General features: G+C 47.1%; 2 protein-coding genes across 2 annotated transcripts in view; both read left to right on the forward strand.

The window, feature by feature from the left end:
- Positions 1–19,989, forward strand: part of LOC120994388 (beta-1,4-galactosyltransferase 3-like) — a 462,074-nt gene that overhangs the window by 93,239 nt on the left and 348,846 nt on the right. The window lies entirely within an intron of this gene.
- LOC120994390 (beta-1,4-galactosyltransferase 3-like) overlaps positions 1–19,989 on the forward strand; it is a 96,958-nt gene that overhangs the window by 25,980 nt on the left and 50,989 nt on the right. Inside the window, exon 3 of the mRNA XM_040422910.1 lies at positions 17,190–17,425. Within this exon, the coding sequence (XP_040278844.1) occupies positions 17,190–17,425 (236 nt within the window). The remainder of the gene's footprint in view (positions 1–17,189; positions 17,426–19,989) is intronic.

The following is a 19,989-nucleotide window of genomic DNA, read 5'->3' on the forward strand; positions in this document are numbered from 1 at the left end:
AAGCGGCATTTACTCCAAAATCATACCCATGAAAAATACAAGTCGTCTTTCAAAAATCAAGCCCTCACACAATTCCATATAAAAAAATAAAAAAAAGTTATGGGTCTTGTGAAGTGGCAATGCAAAATAATTTTTTGGGTTAATAAAAGGTGTTTTATTGCAAAAAAAGTAGTAAAACGTAAACAAAATTATAAGTATTTAGTATCACTGTAATCGTACTGACCCAGAGAATAAAGATATTATGTTATTTGTACCGAAAAATGAACGCCAAAAAATGTATAACGTAAAAACGCAGTGGCAGTATTGCTATTTTTCCCCATCTCCCTCCCAGAAAGAGTTAATAAAAGTTAATCAGAAAGTTATGTGTACCCCAAAATGGCGCCATTAAAAACTACAACTTGTCCCGTAAAAAACAAGCCCTCATAAAGCTATATAGATGAAAAAATAAAAAAGTTATAGCTCTTGGAACGAGACCATAAAAAAAGGAAGAAAAACGCTTGGTCATAAAGGCCCAAACAGGCTTGGTCACTAAGGGGTTAAATATTTGTAATCTACTGTTCAAGATATAGATCACCCCTGTGTACCTGCCCTTTGCTATGTTCCCTGCATCCTTTTTTTACATAAAGTCTATTTCTGCCAACTGATCAGATATTTATATTTTGTATAATAAAGATTGTTATACAGGTTCTTCTCAAAAAATTAGCATATTGTGATAAAGTTCATTATTTTCTGTAATGTACTGATAAACATTAGACTTTCATATATTTTAGATTCATTACACACAACTGAAGTAGTTCAAGCCTTTTCTTGTTTTAATATTGATGATTTTGGCATACAGCTCATGAAACCCAAAATTCCTATCAAAAAAAATTTGCATATTTCATCCGACCAATAAATGAAAAGTGTTTTTAATACAAAAAAAGTCAACCTTCAAATAATGAAGTTCAGTTATGCACTCAATACTTGGTCGGGAATCCTTTTGCAGAAATGACTGCTTCAATGCGGCAATGTGGCATGGAGGCAATCAGCCTGTGGCACTGCTGAGGTGTTATGGAGGCCCAGGATGCTTCGATAGCGGCCTTAAGCTCATCCAGAGTGTTGGGTCTTGCGTCTCTCAACTTTCTCTTCCCAATATCCCACAGATTCTCTATGGGGTTCAAGTCAGGAGAGTTGGCAGGCCAATTGAGCACAGTAATACCATGGTCAGTAAACCATTTACCAGTGGTTTTGGCACTGTGAGCAGGTGCCAGGTCGTGCTGAAAAATGAAATCTTCATCTCCATAAAGCTTTTCAGCAGATGGAAGCATGAAGTGCTCCAAAATCTCCTGATAGCTAGCTGCATTGACCCTGCCCTTGATAAAGCACAGTGGACCAACACCAGCAGCTGACATGGCACCCCAGACCATCACTGACTGTGGGTACTTGACACTGGACTTCAGGCATTTTGGCATTTCCCTCTCCCCAGTCTTCCTCCAGACTCTGGCACCTTGATTTCCGAATGACAAGCAAAATTTGCTTTCATCCGAAAAAAGTACTTTGGACCACTGAGCAACAGTCCAGTGCTGCTTCTCTGTAGCCCAGGTCAGGCGCTTCTGCCGCTGTTTCTGGTTCAAAAGTGGCTTGACCTGGGGAATCCGGCACCTGTAGCCCATTTCCTGCACACGCCTGTACACGGTGGCTCTGGATGTTTCTACTCCAGACTCAGTCCACTGCTTCCGCAGGTCCCCCAAGGTCTGGAATCGGTCCTTCTCCACAATCTTCCTCAGGGTCCGGTCACCTCTTCTCGTTGTGCAGCGTTTTCTGCCACACTTTTTCCTTCCCACTGAGGTGCCTTGATACAGCACTCTGGGAACAACCTATTAGTTCAGAAATTTCTTTCTGTGTCTTACCCTCTTGCTTGAGGGTGTCAATGATGGCCTTCTGGACAGAAGTCAGGTCGGCAGTCTTACCCATGATTGCGGTTTTGAGTAATGAACCAGGCTGGGAGTTTTTAAAAGCCTCAGGAATCTTTTGCAGGTGTTTAGAGTTAATTAGTTGATTCAGATGATTAGGTTAATAGCTTGTTTAGAGAACCTTTTCATGATATGCTAATTTTTTGAGATAGGAATTTTGGGTTTTCATGAGCTGTATGCCAAAATCATCAATATTAAAACAAGAAAAGGCTTGAACTACTTCAGTTGTGTGTAATGAATCTAAAATATATCAAAGTCTAATGTTTATCAGTACATTACAGAAAATAATGAACTTTATCACAATATGCAAATTTGTGTCCCATTGGCATTTTCTCTTTTTGGTGTTTGAACTCAGATGTATGGTATCCATGGGCGTGATTTATTTAATATAGGATAGGGAGGTGTTTTGTAGGTTTTGGTGTTCGCGTTAATACTGTGCCTGCTGCCAGAGCACAAGAAAAACAATCATCCATGATACCTAGCTTCATGTTTGCAGGGTGGCACAGGACAGCGCTCTCGAAGTCAGACCAGTGCGACCAGGTGGTCGGTTGGATTGCAGCAGATAATGCTTCCAGTTGGTTAAGCACCACCCTGTCTTCAACCAAGTCCAGTCTCAGTAGCCAAGAGTCTGGTCAACACAATCCTCACCCTGATCCTCCTTCCTCCCACCATGGAGAGTCTTGCCAAACAAGTGATCCCACACTCGGATATTCCGAGGAGCTCTTTTCAGCACCATTCATTCATTTGGGCCTCTCGACAAGCCCGCTTGAAGATGGACATGAGATCTTTTGCCCTGATTCCCAAACTGTTGAACATCCACAGTCACAAGAAGATGACAGTGGGGAATGTCAATTAGTATTTCATGAGGTGTATAATGATGATGAGACACAGTTGTCAATAAGTCAACGGCAATTAGTGTCTCAAGAGGTTGAGGATGAGACACAGTTGTCAATAACTGAGGTTGTTGTTAGGTGAACAAGTCAGAAGGATGAGCAGAGTGAGGAAGTGGAAGAGGAGGTGGTGTACGATGAAGTCACTGACCCATCCTTGGAAGGTGGCAAGCCGAGCGAGGACAGCAGTACAGAGGGAGAGGGATTCGCAGCACCGCAACAGGCTAGAAGAGGCGGGGGGGGGGGGGGGGAGGGAAAGGCGGGCCACAACAAACAGGCCCGCAACTGTTCCCCGGAGCACACCCTTGTGGAAATCTACCTTGCCAAGGGGTAGGTGTTCCGCATTCTGGCACTTTTTTGAGTAAAGTGCGGACGACAAAAGCATTTGCAACCTGTGCCATACAAAAATGAGCAGGGGCATGAACACTAGCAACCTCACCACCACCAGCATGATCCACCACATGGCATCAAAGCACCGTAATAGGTGGCCCGAACGCCTGGGTCCACAATCTGTGTGTGCGGGTCACACCACTGCCTCCTATTCCTCTGTGTTACATGCTGGCCAATCCCCTGTTGAAGCCGCAGGCCCGGATGCCTCCCGCCCTGCACCTGGACCTTCACAAGCACCATTAGCGACCATATCCACTTCCCTGTCCCAGCGCAGCGTACAAATGTACTTACCCCAGGCATTTGAACGCAAGCGCAAATACCCAACCACTCACCCACAGGCCACAGCACTAAATGCGCAACTTTACAAATTATTGGCCCTGGAAATGTTGCCATTTAGGCCTTTGCACACTGAGGCCTTCCGCAGCCTGATGTCGGCGGCCATCCCTTGTTACGCAGTCCCCAGCCACCACTATTTTTACGGTGTGCCGTGCCCGCCTTACACCAGCATGTGTCCCGTAACATCACCCGTGCCCTGACCAACGCAGTTACTGGGAAGATCCACTTAACCACTGACACATGGACAAGTGCTTTTGGCCAAGGACACTAAGTTTCCTTCATGGCACACTGGGTGAACATTGTGGAGGCCGGGAGCGAGTCGTACCCTGGGATGGCACAAGTGCTACCGACGCCAAGGATTGCAGGCCCTAATTCCATCAGGGTTTCCGTCACCACCTACCTTAGTGACTCCAACCCCTACTTCTCCTCATCCATTTCCACCTCAGAATGATCCTCTTGCAGCTCCAGTCAGCCATCAGTCGGTAGCTGGAAGCAGTGTAGCACTGCAGTGGGGAAGCGTCAACAGGCCATGCTTAAGCTGATCTGCTTAGGGGACAAACAGCACACCGCCGCAGAGCTGGGGCAGGGGATAAGAGACCAGACTGAGCTGTGGCTCTCGCCACTCAACTTAGAGCCAGGCATGGTTGTGTCTGATCATGGTCGTAACTTGGTGGCAGCTTTGGAGCTCGGGAAGCTCACACACATCCCATGCCTAGCCCACATCTTAAACTTAGTGGTTCAGCGATTTCTCAAAACCTACCCCAATTTGCCTGAGCTACTGGTGATGGTGCGCCGTGTGTGTGCCCATTTCCGCAAGTCATCGACCGCTTCCGCCGGTCTGTCAACGCTGCAGCAGCGCTTACAATTGCCAGCTCAACGACTGTTGTGCAACGTGAGCACGCGCTGGAACTCTACGTTCCACGTGTTGGCCAGGCTTTGTGAGCAGCAGAGGGCTGTAGGGGAATACCAGCTGCAACATGGTCGTCGCCATTCCGGTCAGCTTCCGCTCTTCACAAGCGAGGAGTGGGCATGGATGTCTGACCTCTGTGAGGTTTTAAGAAACTTTGAGGAATCAACACAGATGGTGAGCGGCGATAACGCTATTATCAGCATCACCATTCCACTTCTGTGTCTACTCAAACGCTCGCTGCTCACAATTAAGGCCGACGCTTTGCATGTGGAAATGGGGGAAGACATTACACAGGGTGATAGCCAGACCACCCTCAGTTCGTCTTCTCAGCGCAAATTGGATTACGATGAGGAGGAGCAGGAGATGGTTGCCTCCGCTATAGAGGGTAGTACCTATGAAAGTTTAATTCTATCTGTTCAACGTGGATGGGCAGAAGAGGGGGATGAGGAGATTGAGAGTCAATCCTCCTGATGACGACAGCGAAGTCTTGCCTGTTGGGACTCTGGCACACATGGCTGACTTTTTGTTAGGCTGCCTTTCCCGTGACCGACGCGTTTTACGCATTTAATTGGACAACACCGATTACTGGTTTTTCACCCTTCTTGACCCTCGCTGCAAAGAGAACTTCTCATCTCTCATTCCTGTGGTGGAGAGGACGAGCAAAATGGTGTAATACCAGAAGGTCCTTATGTAAAAAATGCTCCAAAGATTTCAAGGTGACAACGTTGGCAGCAGAGTACGTAGTTCCTTGGGCAACCGAGGAGGGGAGACGAGGGGAACACGCAACAGTTCTAACAGAGGCAAGCCAACACTCTCCATGGCCTGGGACAGTTTCATGACACCCCGCCAGCACCCTCACCCTCACCCTGATGCGCGGCCTAGTGTCACAAGGAGAGAAAAGTTTTGGAAGATGGTGAAGGAGTACGTAGCAGACCGGGGCAGCGTCCTCAATGATCCCTCTGTGCCTTACAACTACTGAGTGTCCAAGCTGGACACGTGGCACAAACTGGCGCTCTACGCCTTGGAGGTGCTGGCCTGCCTTGCCACCAGCGTTTTGTCAGAGCGGGTATTTAGTGCTGCTGGGGGCATAATAATTGATAAGCGCATCTGCCTGTCAACTGAAAATGCTGACAGGTTGACTAATAAAAATGAACAAGGCCTGGATTGCCCCTGACTTCTCTACTCCACCAGAGGAAAGCGGCTGAACATAAAGGCACTTTAAATGAGTTTATAATGTACTGAATACACTGTATTCCCATGCACCCCTTCCACCACAAAAAAGGGTATGTGGTTCAATCTTCCTTTTCTCGTCCTCCTCCTCTTCAATCATATCAACATGCTTATAAGTCTGCCCTCGCTCCTAATGTTGTAGAGGGTCAGTTTACCTGAAGGCCCTCGCATGTAATGTTTTGGAGGGTCAGCTCACCAGCAGGCCCTCACCTACAATATTTTAGCGGGTCAGCTCACCAGCAGGCCCTCGCCCATAATTTTTTTCAATGGTCAGCTCAGCAGCAGGCACTTGGCCATAATTTTTTTCAATGGTCAGCTCAGCAGCAGGCACTTGCCCATCATTTTTTCGATGCTCAGATCAGCAGCAGGCACTAGCCCCTAATGTTTTAGAGAGTCAGCTCTGGAGCAGATCCTCACCCCTCCTTTTAGATGGTCAGCTCAGCAGCAGGCCCTCGCCCGTAATGTTTTAGAGGGTCGCCAGCAGGCCCTTGCTCCTAATGTTTTTGATGGTCACCAGCAGGCCATCAATCATAATTTTTCAAGGGTGTATGATGCCCTCCTTTATGTGTAATAAAGGGTGTATTGGAGTGCCGGTTCCTTATAATTTCTGGCAGCCCTTTCACTTAGTGCATAGTCTTTATGAGTGTAGGAGTCCCATTACCTGAACAATTGTACCACAATGACCACGTACCTGTATGTGATATACAGGTTTTATCGGAATGCCTCTTCCTTGCAATTTTTTGTAGCACTTGCATTTTAGATACAAGTAAATATACAGGAAAGAATGTTTCCTAACAATTTTTCCTCTAATATCGATTTTATCTTCGGTTTTGTGCGTATTAGTGTCAGTCTGTAAAAGTGGTGTACTACTTGGACAACATGGTTCCCAGCAGCGACCTGAGAGTCCAAGATGCATCCAGACATCCTCCCCATGCTGTTCCCGAACCATTTCGGTGGTGTTACCATCAATTTTTGACCTTTTCCTATGAACCAGACACCCTCCCCTCTGCAGAGCACCCCCTGCCTGTTTTAATGCTCGGGTTTTCCCATTGGCTTCCATTGTGCTCGTTAGAGTACCCGAGCATCCCGAGGTGTTCGACCCGAGCACTATGGTGCTTGATCAACACTAATGAGGATAATGAACAGAGGAGACCCTCTAATAACAGGCTATCTAGCTTCCTAAAATGTATTCCCTATCCTCGGGACTGGATTAGATTTGGTGGGCATCCGACTCTCTGGAAGGAGCATATAGAGAAAACATAAGGTTTTTTTTTTTTTTTTTTAAATTTACAATTCTTTCCCCACGTTTAGTAATGCTTGGTTGATCATCATGGGTGCTGCGTCAGCTACGGTATTCATGACATCCTAAATGCTGATCTGTTCCGGGGCACTTCAGCATCTATATCTTTATTTTCTTGCAACTCTGAGTCTGTTCTGCTTCGACCACGTGCTCCTCATCACCCTTTTTTTCACACTTGGTATCATTCATTAGAAGTTGTAGAAATCCAAGGTATCTGGTAATTTCTGTGCAACATCTTAAGGTGCACTTACATGGGCCAAGCTAAAGCCGATTGTTGGAAAGGAAACGTTACTTCTTGACACTCGGCTGCTCGTTCAGTGGAGGTGATCACTGAATTTACATGCAACGATCTCCTCCACAGTATAAGGACAAGTGGTCCCTTTTGTGATTGCTCGCCCTCATGCAGCTGCATTGTTTCTGGGCAGCAGATTGTGCCAACAACAATAAATGATACTTTACGTGCCTGCACTAACGATTCTTTCACCCAATGAACGAGTGTTTCGTGGCACCTTTACACGGGCAGATTATGGGGAACGAGCATTCTCAGGAACATTCATTCCCAATAATCTGTCCAATTATCTGGACTTGTATATCTACCTTCAAGTGCAACTAGTAAGTGCACAGAAGTGAACAAAAGTCATCATACAGTCGTGGCCAAAAGTTTTGAGAATTACATAAATATTGGAAATTGGAAAAGTTGTTGCTTAAGTTTTTATAATAACAATTTGCATATACTCCAGAATGTTAAGAAGAGTGATCAGATGAATTGCATAGTCCTTCTTTTGCCATGAAAATTAACTTAAACCCAAAAAAAACTTTCTACTGCATTTCATTGCTGTCATTAAAGGACCTGCTGAGATCATTTCAGTAATCGTCTTGTTAACTCAGGTGAGAATGTTGACGAGCACAAGGCTGGAGATCATTATGTCAGAATGATTGGGTTAAAATGGCAGACTTGACATGTTAAAAGGAGGGTGATGCTTGAAATCATTGTTCTTCCATTGTTAACCATGGTGACCTGCAAAGAAACGCGTGCAGCCATCATTGCGTTGCATAAAAATGGCTTCACAGGCAAGGATATTGTGGCTACTAAGATTGCACCTCAATCAACAATTTATAGGATCATCAAGAACTTCAAGGAAAGAGGTTCAATTCTTGTTAAGAAGGCTTCAGGGCATCGAAGAAAGTCCAGCAAGCGCCAGGATCGTCTCCTAAAGAGGATTCAGCTGCGGGATCGGAGTGCCACCAGTGCAGAGCTTGCTCAGGAATAGCAGCAGGCAGGTGTGAGCGCATCTGCACGCACAGTGAGGCGAAGACTTTTGGAAGATGGCCTGGTGTCAAGAAGGGCAGCAAAGAAGCCACTTCTCTCCAAAAAAAACATCAGGGACAGATTGATCTTCTGCAGAAATTATGGTGAATGGACTGCTGAGGACTGGGGCAAAGTCATATTCTCCGATGAAGCCTCTTTCCCATTGTTTGGGGCATCTGGAAAAAGCCTTGTCCGGAGAAGAAAAGGTGAGCGCTACCATCAGTCCTGTGTCATGCCAACAGTAAAGCATCCTGAGACCATTCATGTGTGGGGTTGCTTCTCATCCAAGGGAGTGGGCTCACTCACAATTTTGCCCAAAAACACAGCCATGAATAAAGAATGGTACCAAAACACCCTCCAACAGCAACTTCTTCCAACAATCCAACAACAGTTTGGTGAAGAACAATGCATTTTCCAGCACGATGGAGCACCGTGCCATAAGGCAAAAGTGATAACTAAGTGGCTCGGGGACCAAAACGTTGACATTTTGGGTCCATGGCCTGGAAACTCCCCAGATCTTAATCCCATTGAGAACTTGTGGTCAATCCTCAAGAGGCGGGTGGACAAACAAAAACCCACTAATTCTGACAAACTCCAAGAAGTGATTATGAAATAATTGGTTGCTATCAGTCAGGAATTGGCCCAGAAGTTGATTGAGAGCATGCCCAGTCGAATTGCAGAGGTCCTGAAAAAGAAGGGCAAACACTGCAAATACTGACTCTTTGCATAAATGTCATGTAATTGTCGATAAAAGCCTTTGAAACGTATGAAGTGCGTGTAATTATATTTCACTACATTACAGAAACAACTGAAACAAAGACCTAAAAGCAGTTTAGCAGCAATCTTTGTGAAAACTAATATTTGTGTCATTCTCAAAACTTTTGGCCACGGACTGTACATCAGCCATTTTTTCCCTCTACATTTTAAAGAACTATGCTTTATGTAGTCATAATTATTCCTTCCATATCCCACATAATATTTCATTACCCCTACACTCAGCAATGACCTCCTTATCTCTCCATCCCTTCATCTCACATCTGCTGATCTCCTTCTAAACATTAAAACTTTGCCCTCTAAACCCACTCAGCTGCCTCATGCCCTATCCTACCCTCACCTGCTATCCCACTCTACTTCTTCGGACTGCTGGAGACCTCTTTCCATATCCTGGACCCCCTTGTCTAATCTCACTTCTATCACCGAGCCCCTACCACTAACTGCTCTCATTACTCTAACCTCATACCCATTCACCTGACTTCTAGAGTTCTGTTTGCAATAAGCTTTCCTACATCCATCAGCTCTTCATTTCCCAAAATATTACCTTCTTTGGTCTCACAGAAAGCTGGCCGCCACCCTCTGACACAGCCACACTCTGCCCGGAAAAACTGCAATTTACCCACACTCCCTATGCGAACAGACTTGGTGAGGATGGTTTGAAGATGTGTTGGTCACTTCGGATATGAGATCATTCTTGCAGCCAACCCATCGAGAGCCGCCCTCCGGATCTAGCCTCAGGGAATGCCTAGACCGACAGGTGTCCGACAACATCAGGTTAACTGCCGATGTGGACGCTCTGAGAAGTGAGGAACCCCTGGACTACTGGGTGTGCAGGCTTGACCTGTGGCCAAAGCTGGCACAATTTGCCATGGAACTCTTGGCTTGCCCCTCGTCGAGTGTCCTATCCGAAAGGACATTTAGTGCAGCAGGGGGGATCATGACTGATAAGCGCCCTCGTCTATCTCACGAAAGTGTGGACTACCTCACATTTCTAAAAATGAATGAGACCTGGATCTCTGAGGAATTCAACACCTTTGACGACCACGTGTAATTGAATTTCCTCATGCCAACCCACACATATCTGCCACCACGCAGAAAAAGAATGGTCCTTGTCTTATGTACAGTTAGGAACAAAAGTATTTGAACACCCTGCGATTTTGCAAGTTCTCCCACTAAGAAATCATGGAGGGGTCTGAATTTCACATTGTAGATGCATTCCCACATTGTATGATTTTTTAAGAATTTATTTGTCTTGCACGGCTGAACATAAGTATTTGAACACCTGAGAAAATCAGTGTTAATATTTGGTCCAGAAGCCTTTGTTTGCAATTACAGAGGTCAAACGTTTCCTGTAGTTCTTGACCAGGTTTGCACAAACTGCAACAGGGATTTTGGCCCACTCCTCCACACAGATCTCCTCTAGATCTGTCAGGTTTCGGGGCTGTTGCTGAGCAACACTGAGTTTGAGCTCCCTCCAAAGATGTTCTATTGGATTTAGGTCTGGAGACTGCCCATGCCACTCCAGAACCTTGAAATGCATCTTACGGAGCCACTCCTTGGTAATCCTGGCTGTATGCTTCGGGTCATTGTCATGTTGGAAGACCCAGCCACGACCCATCTTCAATGCTCTGACTGAGGGAAGGAGATTGTTGCTTAAAATCTCACAATAAATGGCCCCATTCATCCTCTCCTTAATACAGTGCAGTCGTCCTGTCCCCTTTGCAGAAAAGCGCATCCCAAGAACACCATCCTTTGGGGGTAACTCATCCATCTTTTTCCTCCAAACACGACAAGTGAAGTTTAGACCAAAAAGTTCTACTTTGGTCTCATCTGACCACATGACTTTCTCCCATGCCTCCTCTGGATCATCCAGATGGTCATTGGCAAACTTCAGAAGGGCCTGGACATGTGATGACTTGAGCAGGAGAACCTTCCATGCAATGCATGATTTGAAACCATGACAGCGTAGTGTTCTACTGACAGTGACCTTTGAAACTTTGGTCTCAGCCCTCTTCATGTCATTGACCAGCTCCTCCCTTGTAGTTCTGTGCTGATTCCTCACCTTTCTTATCAGTGATACCCCACGAGGTGAGATCTTGCATGGAGCCCCAGTCCGAGGGAGACTGACAGTAGTCTTTTGCCTCTTCCATTTTCTTACAATTGCTCCAGCAGTTGATCTATTTTTACCAAGCTGGTAAAAAGAGCTCTTTAAAGAGCTCAGACAGGTGCTACTAAGTTAGATTAATCAGTGGGGTAGAGGTGGACTTTTTAAAGGCACAGTAACAGGTCTTTGAGAGCCAGAATTCTTGCTGTTTCTCAGGTGTTCAAATACTTCTGTTCAGCAGTGCAAGACAAATAAATTCTTTAAAAATCATACAATGTGATTTCCTGTTTGTTTTTTTTTGTTTTTTATTTATTCTGTCTCTGAGTGGGAATGCACCTACAATGTGAATTTTAGACCCCTCCATGATTTCTAAGTGGGAGATCTTGCAAAATCGCAGGGTGTTAAAATACTACTTTTCCTCATTGTATTGACTTCATGGGATGAAAGAGATTCTGGCTCCTACCCTCTACCCTTTTTTCCCCCCACCCCGATCAATAAAACACAACAACCATACTTGGTGTAAAGGCCGTAACGGCAATTTATTAAACAACCATAAATAAAATACCATACTTTTAACATATATTATAACCACTTTAAACCTAATACTTTTAACATATATATATATATATATATATATATATATATATATATATATATATATATATATCCATAAAACACCAAGGGATCCTAGAAGGCAATCTGAGCATCCGGTCCATGTTTTAACTCACTTTTTACCCTCGGCCGCACTCTTCGACCCAAGGGCCCCAAATCCACGACTTATACCCCTGCAAGGCTATTAGCGCCATCAGGGTCCCCAGTTTTCCATTTACCACCAAAACCTCATAGATGCACGCCGTAAAGATAAAGCCATGCACCTATACCAAAATATTGCCTCCCAGGATCCCCTTCTTTACTGCCACCAGGCGACATACAGTAGGTGTCACCTCACCTATGCTCGTCCCTCCACACCTTCAAAGCAGTCTCCAAACCATCCCGCAGGCCTAACATCCACATGCCAATACCAATGTCATTAAGATGTACTCCATCAGATCTCAAAAACAAAGGGGAAGCCTCCTCCAAGTCCTTATGTCGAACCACAAACCTACCATGCCGCTTCACAAATCGGCCCACCTCCCTATTGACCTGAAGCTCAAGAGACTCAAAACCCAACTGCCTGCTGTTCCTCTGCACATCCGCTCTCTGGGCTCCCCAATAAACATACGAGTGGCCAAAAATCCAAGCCAGGCACGCGGTGGGCACTACAAAACATAACCGAACAACCAATGAACAAAACAGCAGTTAACAAAGCGCAACCTATCATACCCGAACCCCCACCGAGCCTCACCAACCGGCTAACCCACAACTCACCCTGTCACAATAAATGAGGCCGAACATAAGAACGGAAAGAATCGGATTCCCACCTACCAATACGCCGAATCACATCGTCCCCCAAGCCCCACCGAGCAGCCTTGGTAGCAGCTCCAATCCGAAAGGAGTGCGATCAAACTCCATGGCCCTGAAACCCCGCCGGTCCCAAACACTTCCTAAAAACTGCCACAAACTGATACCGCGACAAGGCCGAACCGTCCAAGTGCACGAACAATGCCCCCTCAACATCAGGCCGGACCCCCCAGAACTCCTCCAGACATCTGATGGGGCAAACCACAGAACCCCACAAGGGGCGCAGCACAAAATGTCTCCCCCGCCCCTCCGGATCCGTTTTAGATCTACGCACAAAACAATCCAATCCCTCCGGGCATCGCACCACATCCCCCCCCCCCCGCCTCAAACCTCCATCTCCGCTTCTATTTCTTGCCACCAACTCAGACACTCGGAAAGCCCCAAAAAATGCCAGCGAAAAAAACGCACGAAACAGACACACCTCATACCGTGACACACAAGTAACCCCCACCTGGCTCCACAACAAATTCAATATTTCAAAAGAAACCAGGTGGCGCGTATCCCTAGTAAACACATGTCTCCGATACCCCTTCAATGCCTGGCGCACCATAAAACATTTAGACACATCCGCCATGCCCCTCATGCGCAACCAGAAGGATATCGCCGACACCCGTTTCGAAACCACTGAATAAGACAAACCCGCGCTAAACGCCAATCCTACCATATAAATCAGAAGCACCCAAAAATCCTCAACAGTACTACAACCCCCAACCTGCTCAATCAACCGCTCCCACTGGGACCAAACCGAAGCATAAGCCGACCACGTACCTGTTCTCACAGATCGTCGAAGCAACGCAACCGAGACCCCAAGGCCACGCTCCAGAGCCACTGAGGACAAGGACGGCCGTGCTCCAGTCGACGAAAACGATCCCACTGGAAACGAGAGAGTGTCAGCCACCGAATTCTCAACACCTGAACTGCCACAAAACACGCATTCAACTCCAAACCCCTCAACACCAAATGCTGCAACAAACGAATCACCGGCGGCGAACTAGCAGACTGGGCATGCCACGCCCATGTTGTCACAACAAAAACGAATCCTCTTGTTCCGAAAACAATCACCCCATAATTCCACCGCGAGCACGATGGGAAACAACTCCAATAAGGCCAGGTTAGTCAGAAAACCAGCCCCACGCCAGTCACCTGGCCACGACCCCGCACTCCATTGACCTCGTCAAAAAGCCCCGTAACCACACGCCCCTGCCACGTCCGTAAAGAGCTCCACATCGACATTAGAAACCGGCCCGTCCATCCACACAGATCGCCCATTAAACAGAGACAAAAAAAAATCCCAAACCTCCAGATCCGCCCTAACCTCCGCCGACAACCGCACAAAATGAAACGGAGCAACCACCCCGGCAGTCGCCATTGCCAACCGACGGCAAAAAACCCGTCCCATAGGCAGGATCCGACAAGCAGAGTTCAGCTTACCCAAGACCGACTGGATCCTTCGCAACTGCACTTTCCGAAGTCCCCGCAAACCAGACACTTAACCAAATCCGCCAACTTATCCTCTGGCAAGCGACACTCCATGCGCTCCGTGTCAATGACGATACCCAAAAACTTCACTGACGTAGCCGGACCTTCCTTCTTGTCCGGGGCTAACGGAACCCCAAACGCACCAGCAACACACTCCATCGTATGCAATAAAATGGAACAAACCTGGGAACCCCCCGGCCCAACAAACAAAAAATCATCCAAATAGTGCAGCACTGACTTCCAACCAGCCTCCTGCTTCACTACCCATTCCAAAAATGAACTTCTCAAACAATTAACACGAAATCGCGCAACCCATCGGCAAACAGCAATCAACATAAAACTGCCCCTCCCAAACAAAACCCAACAAGTGAAAGCTCTCCGGATGTATAGGCAGTAAACGAAATGCCGCCTCTATATCCGTCTTTGCCAGCAGCGCCCCCTGCCCGAAACGACGCACCCACGCCACCGCTGCATCAAAGGACGTGTAGGACACAGAACATAACTCCGGATCAATCCCATTATTCACCGAACTCCCAGCTGGGTAAGACAAATGGTGAATGAGCCGAAACTTGTTCGGCTCCTTCTTAGGAACCAACCCCAATGGTGAAACGCGCAACCCCGGCAACGGCGGGACAGCAAACGGACCAGCAACCCGCCCTGCGTTAACCTCCTTCTCAATCTTATCCCAGGCCTCGCCAACGCGGACGCCAGGTTCCGAACCACACCGCCCCCCAAAACCAAAGCGCATGGAATACGAAAACCATCAACAAACCCCTGACGCAACAACTCCGCCGCTGCCCTATCAGGGTACTCATTTAGGAAGGGAAGCATCGCGTCCACCTTCACCGTTGTCGAACCTCTTCTGCACAGCATCCTGTCCCCTCCCCTTTCCCTTCTTAAAACACCGGGAGAAACTATGGGCACTCCCGCACCCGGAGCATTCATGCTTAAAGAGGACCTTTCACCGATTCTTACCCTATGAACTAAGTATACATACATGTAGAGCAGCGCCCGGGGATCTCACTGCACTTACTATTATCCCCGGGCGCCGCTCCGTTCTCCTGCTATGTCCTCCGGTATCTCCGTTCCCTAAGTTATGGTAGGCGGAGTCTGCCCTAGCGCTGGCCAATCGCATTGCAGAGCTCACAGCCTGGGAGAAAATAACCTCCCAGGCTGTGAGCTCTGCACTGCGATTGGCCAGCGCTAGGGCAGACTCCGCCTACCATAACTTAGGGACTGGTATCTCGGTGAAAGGTCCTCTTTAAAACGGCAGTTGGACAGGAACTTACAGTACCCCTCATTAAACTGACAGGAGACCCCTTTTTTCCAGCCAGAGGGCGACTCTGCTGCTGACGTACCCCCTGACGCGCCACGAAAGGGTTGACCACCCACCTTCTGGGCCGCCATAAGGCGCATCCAGAAGATGAATCTTTGTGATCCCACCTAATACTGGGGCAGATAGCCTTGCGTTGACGGAACTGCTCGTCATAACGCAACCTCGCCACCCCCCCCATACACCCTATAAGCCTCCCCAATAGAGTCCATATATCCAAAAAGCGCAGAACAATGTTTCGGCGCCTTCTCCCCCACTACGCTTGCCAAAATTGCAAATGCCTGTAACCAATTCATAAATGTACGCGGTATCAGTCGATACCAACGACGCTCCTCCTCCTTGCAATCATCCAGCTTGACCCTATCTAAATTAAACTTCTCTAGGGGCAAAAGTGAAAAGATTTCGACATATTCGTCCCTATAAATCTTCTCCCTCACCTCTGGTTTCAGATGAGCCCCCAAAGGCCCCTCAAAACATACATACATACACTTCCCCCTAGCCGAGTCCGCCAACCGTACCACGTCCTCCGTACCCGCCTTACCACTACTACTGGTCGCCGCAACTGACGCCGAAGAAGCCATGACCGCAGGTACTGCCACAGAATCCCCAGACCCACTCCCCGCTACAGATTTGTGCGACCGGACCAGCCGCTCCCAAACAGGCCGGCACCCCCGTCGACCACACCGCCGCAGGCGATTGTCCGATCCCAGAACCTACCCGCGCTAACAACGCCGACAAACCAGATAGCAACTCCTGGACTACCTGAGTACCCCCGTCACCCACAGACGTCCCCGCCACAACACCCTACCCCCCACAGGGTTTTAAAGAATAAACTTCCTGACTCAGACCAAGAGCCGACTCAGCGAGTCAGCAAGTGAATCGAAGCATCCGCGCATGCGCATTGCGCAACCTAAGGATCTCAACCTCCGGGAGACTTGAGATCCCTGCCTTCCTTTCTCCTACTGGAACACTCCACTCTCTTCAAATTACCTCTATCCGCCACTTTCTTCCCCCTAAGTCAAGCCGCATTTCGCTAAGGCTGCGCCCCGCTCCATTGCTTTTCATACAGCAGCATAAAGGGCCTTTTCTGTCAGGTAAATGCCTACTTTTTGGGGCCTCTACTCCAGTGTCCTACAGTAAAATTTGTATCCAGCGACCGCCTATTGTACATCCAGCCACATCATCACAAGTTCTTTTCTGTCAGGTGAATGCCTAATTTTTGGGGCCTGTACTGGCCTACAGTAAAATGTTTAGCCAGTGACCGCCTAATGTACCTCCAGCCACATAATCACTTGTTCTTGTTCTTTTCTGTCAGGTGAATGCCTAATTTTTGGGGCCTGTACTCCCATGGCCTAAAATAATATTTTTCTAGGCTCCAGCAAGGCACATTTTAGAGTTTCCCTTTAAGACGCATAAAAATGGCTCCTGATTAAAATACATATTTTTTCTGGGAATTTTTGCCATTGATCCCCCTCTGGTATGTCACTGTCCATGTTGTGGCACTATTTGTGCACTTCTAGTAAGTATTTGGTGGCTGCAAATATGTCCTGAAGGTTTTTAAGGTTCGCCTGCAATTAATGTGAATAGGGCCCATTGCGAACGCGCGTTCGCGAAACGTCCTGGCCGATGTTTGTCCATCACTACTGACCAAGCGTGGAGCCCAGGGTTTGACTACCCGTTCTAGGTTTCTTTGGTTGTGACTTGGGCTTTCTTCTTTTTAGTTGGTCCTTTAACCATAACGCTCAACAAGCCGCCAAGTTTGAAGAAGATCCAGATGAAGAACCGCTATGTGACGTCTGGAGGTAGCTTCAGCCCCAGGCACTGCTTTGGAAGGTACCGCACAGCTATAATTATACCACACAGGAACAGAGAGTCTCACCTCCGAAGCTTGCTCTACTACCTTCACCCCTTCCTGCAACGCCAACAGCTGCACTACACAATATTTGTGGTCCATCAGGTAACGTGCATTTCTCAGCATCGTCTCTTGTAAATTTTGATAGATTTATTGGTTTAGGTCAGAGGTCCCCAACCTTTTTACATTGGTAAGATCCTGGTAAATAAAAAAACAATCTTCTTGGTAAGAACCTCCTACAATTTATTTTTCTAAAGAGATAAAAAGGTTATTAAAAAGAACCCCCGAAGTGTATTCAAACCCCTAAATCGGACCACAGATGATCTAAAAAGGACAGTATTTACTTATCTCTTACTCCCGGGCATCCTCACCCTGACCTGTTCACAAATACTGATGTAAATCTAAAACAACCAGTCACTGAGCCAAATCTCTTGTTGGTGTCCCACTAAACCTGGATGGGTCAGGGATCAGCAACCTCGTCACTCCAGCTGTGGTGAAACTTTCACTCCCAGCATGCTCCATTCACTTATATGGGAGTACTAACAACAGTCTAGCAAGTGTACATGCTGGGAGTGGTAGTTTCACCACAGCTGGAGTGCCGGAGGTTGCCGATCCTTGGTCTAGGTGGTGGGTTTCTTATGAGGTTTTCACAGCCCTAATTGTTTTGTGAAATCCCAATAATATGCAATGGCTGGGTCAGGTGTAAATGATAGTTTATAGTATTGTTCGTGATGCCAATTGCAGCGTGCGCAGTCACAGGGCCCTTTAAGGTGTTGTAACTTACGTACCAGGTAAGGCTACTTTCACACTTGCGTTCAGAGCGGGTCCGTCTGGTATCTGCACAGACGGATTCGCTCCTATAATGCAAACGCTTAGATCCGTTCAGAACGGATCCGTTTGCATTACCATGAACCAAAAAAAATAATATAATAATTTATTTTTTTTTTGTTCATGATAATGCAAACGGATCCGTTTTGACTTTACATTGAAAGTCAATGGGGGACGGATCCGTTTGAAAATTGAGCCATACTGTGTCAACTTCAAACGGATCCGTCCCCATTGACTGACTTACATTGTAAGTCTGGACGGATCCGTTTGCCTCCGCACGGCCAGGCGGACACCCGAACGCTGCAAGCAGCGTTCAGGTGTCCGTCTGCTGAGCGGAGGACAAACGGTGCCAGACTGATGCATTCTGAGCGGATCCGCCTCCACTCAGAATGCATTAGGACTGGACGGATCCGTTTGGGGCCGCTTGTGAGAGCCTTCAAACGGAGCTCACAAGCGGACACCCAAACGCTAGTGTGAAAGTAGCCTTAGGAATGCCAGAGTGGTGTAATGTCTCTGTCTGGTAGAGGTAATGGTGTCAACAGTGTCTCCTACCTTGGCACGGCTGGACTCCTGGATCCCGGCTCACCTGCAACAAAATGAGTGTGTTGCTAGTAGGAGTAATTGAGGGATTTGCAGCAATAATTGAGATCCAGACTTGGAATAAAGTTCAAACTTGTCTTTACTATATGCAGATTTCATCCAAGTGAGATACAGCAATAATCTTGGGTCCCAGCAGATATTGGCAATGTGTGGCAGGGATCTATCTTCTGCTTCTATCATGTGCCTGGAGCTCTTTGCAGGATAAGTCGTCTGCTTGTGGCTCTGTAATGTGGCAGGAATTAATATCTTCTGCGCTTACTATCTTCTGCTGCATTGGGGACTGACTAGCTGAGGAGGAATTTAGCTTCTCCTGGTCTCTGGGCGGTACTCACAGTTGTGCTCACAGGGTATGCTTCTTCCTGGAATACTGGAGGTGGCTGCTTGCTTTCAACAGCTGAGGCTACAAGGCTCAGGATGGGAATGATGATCAATTGTCTCAACCGAGACAAGATCCTGGCTTTGGATCCATAGAACTGGGAGCTCCTACAGACACATCCTTCCCCTAGCCGGGGTGGCTGGCACACTAACTTAACTTCCTTTCCTCCCCATGAGGCAGGACATGGGCCAGCCCACTTCTGCTCATAGAGGGGGAGCTAAACTGGAATGTACTATTCCAGTTCAGAAACACTAAATTGTCTAAGTCCCTGCTAAACACATTGCTGCCACCTGCTGGTGAACATAGAAATTACAGCAAATACATTTAACAAGGTTTTTAATACACATTTGAGAGAATGTGATGTAAAATTACACAGGATGACAATGTAAATAGATCACAGTAAGCATGACTAAAACTTAACTTTTAATATTATTTTTAAATAGTCAATGATCCACCCACTTTAGACAAACAACGATACAAACAAACATGTATAAAGAATGGGAGAAAAGACAGAGTGAAGGGGAGGACAAACGCGAGGGACCCCACTATCCCTATGGGGACCCTCACTATTACCTCAACCCACAGGAACACCCTGATGGTGGATGGCCTGTGGTCCAGTTAAGCACACGATTGGATCCGGTTCTGTTGGCACACAATTCAGTTCGTATCCTGTTGGCACACAGCTTGATCCTGTTCCAGTGACGCCAAAATATGCAGTAAGCCGGATTGGGAAAATGCACTCTGATGCCAATAATATGCAATGGCTGGGTCAGGTGTAAATGATAGTTTATAGTATTGTTTATGACGCCAATTGCAGTGTGCGCAGGGTACAGTCACAGGGCCCTTTAAGGTGTTGTAACTCACG

Source organism: Bufo bufo, chromosome 3 (genome assembly GCF_905171765.1).
Source record: "Bufo bufo chromosome 3, aBufBuf1.1, whole genome shotgun sequence".
NCBI classification, from domain to species: domain Eukaryota; kingdom Metazoa; phylum Chordata; class Amphibia; order Anura; family Bufonidae; genus Bufo; species Bufo bufo.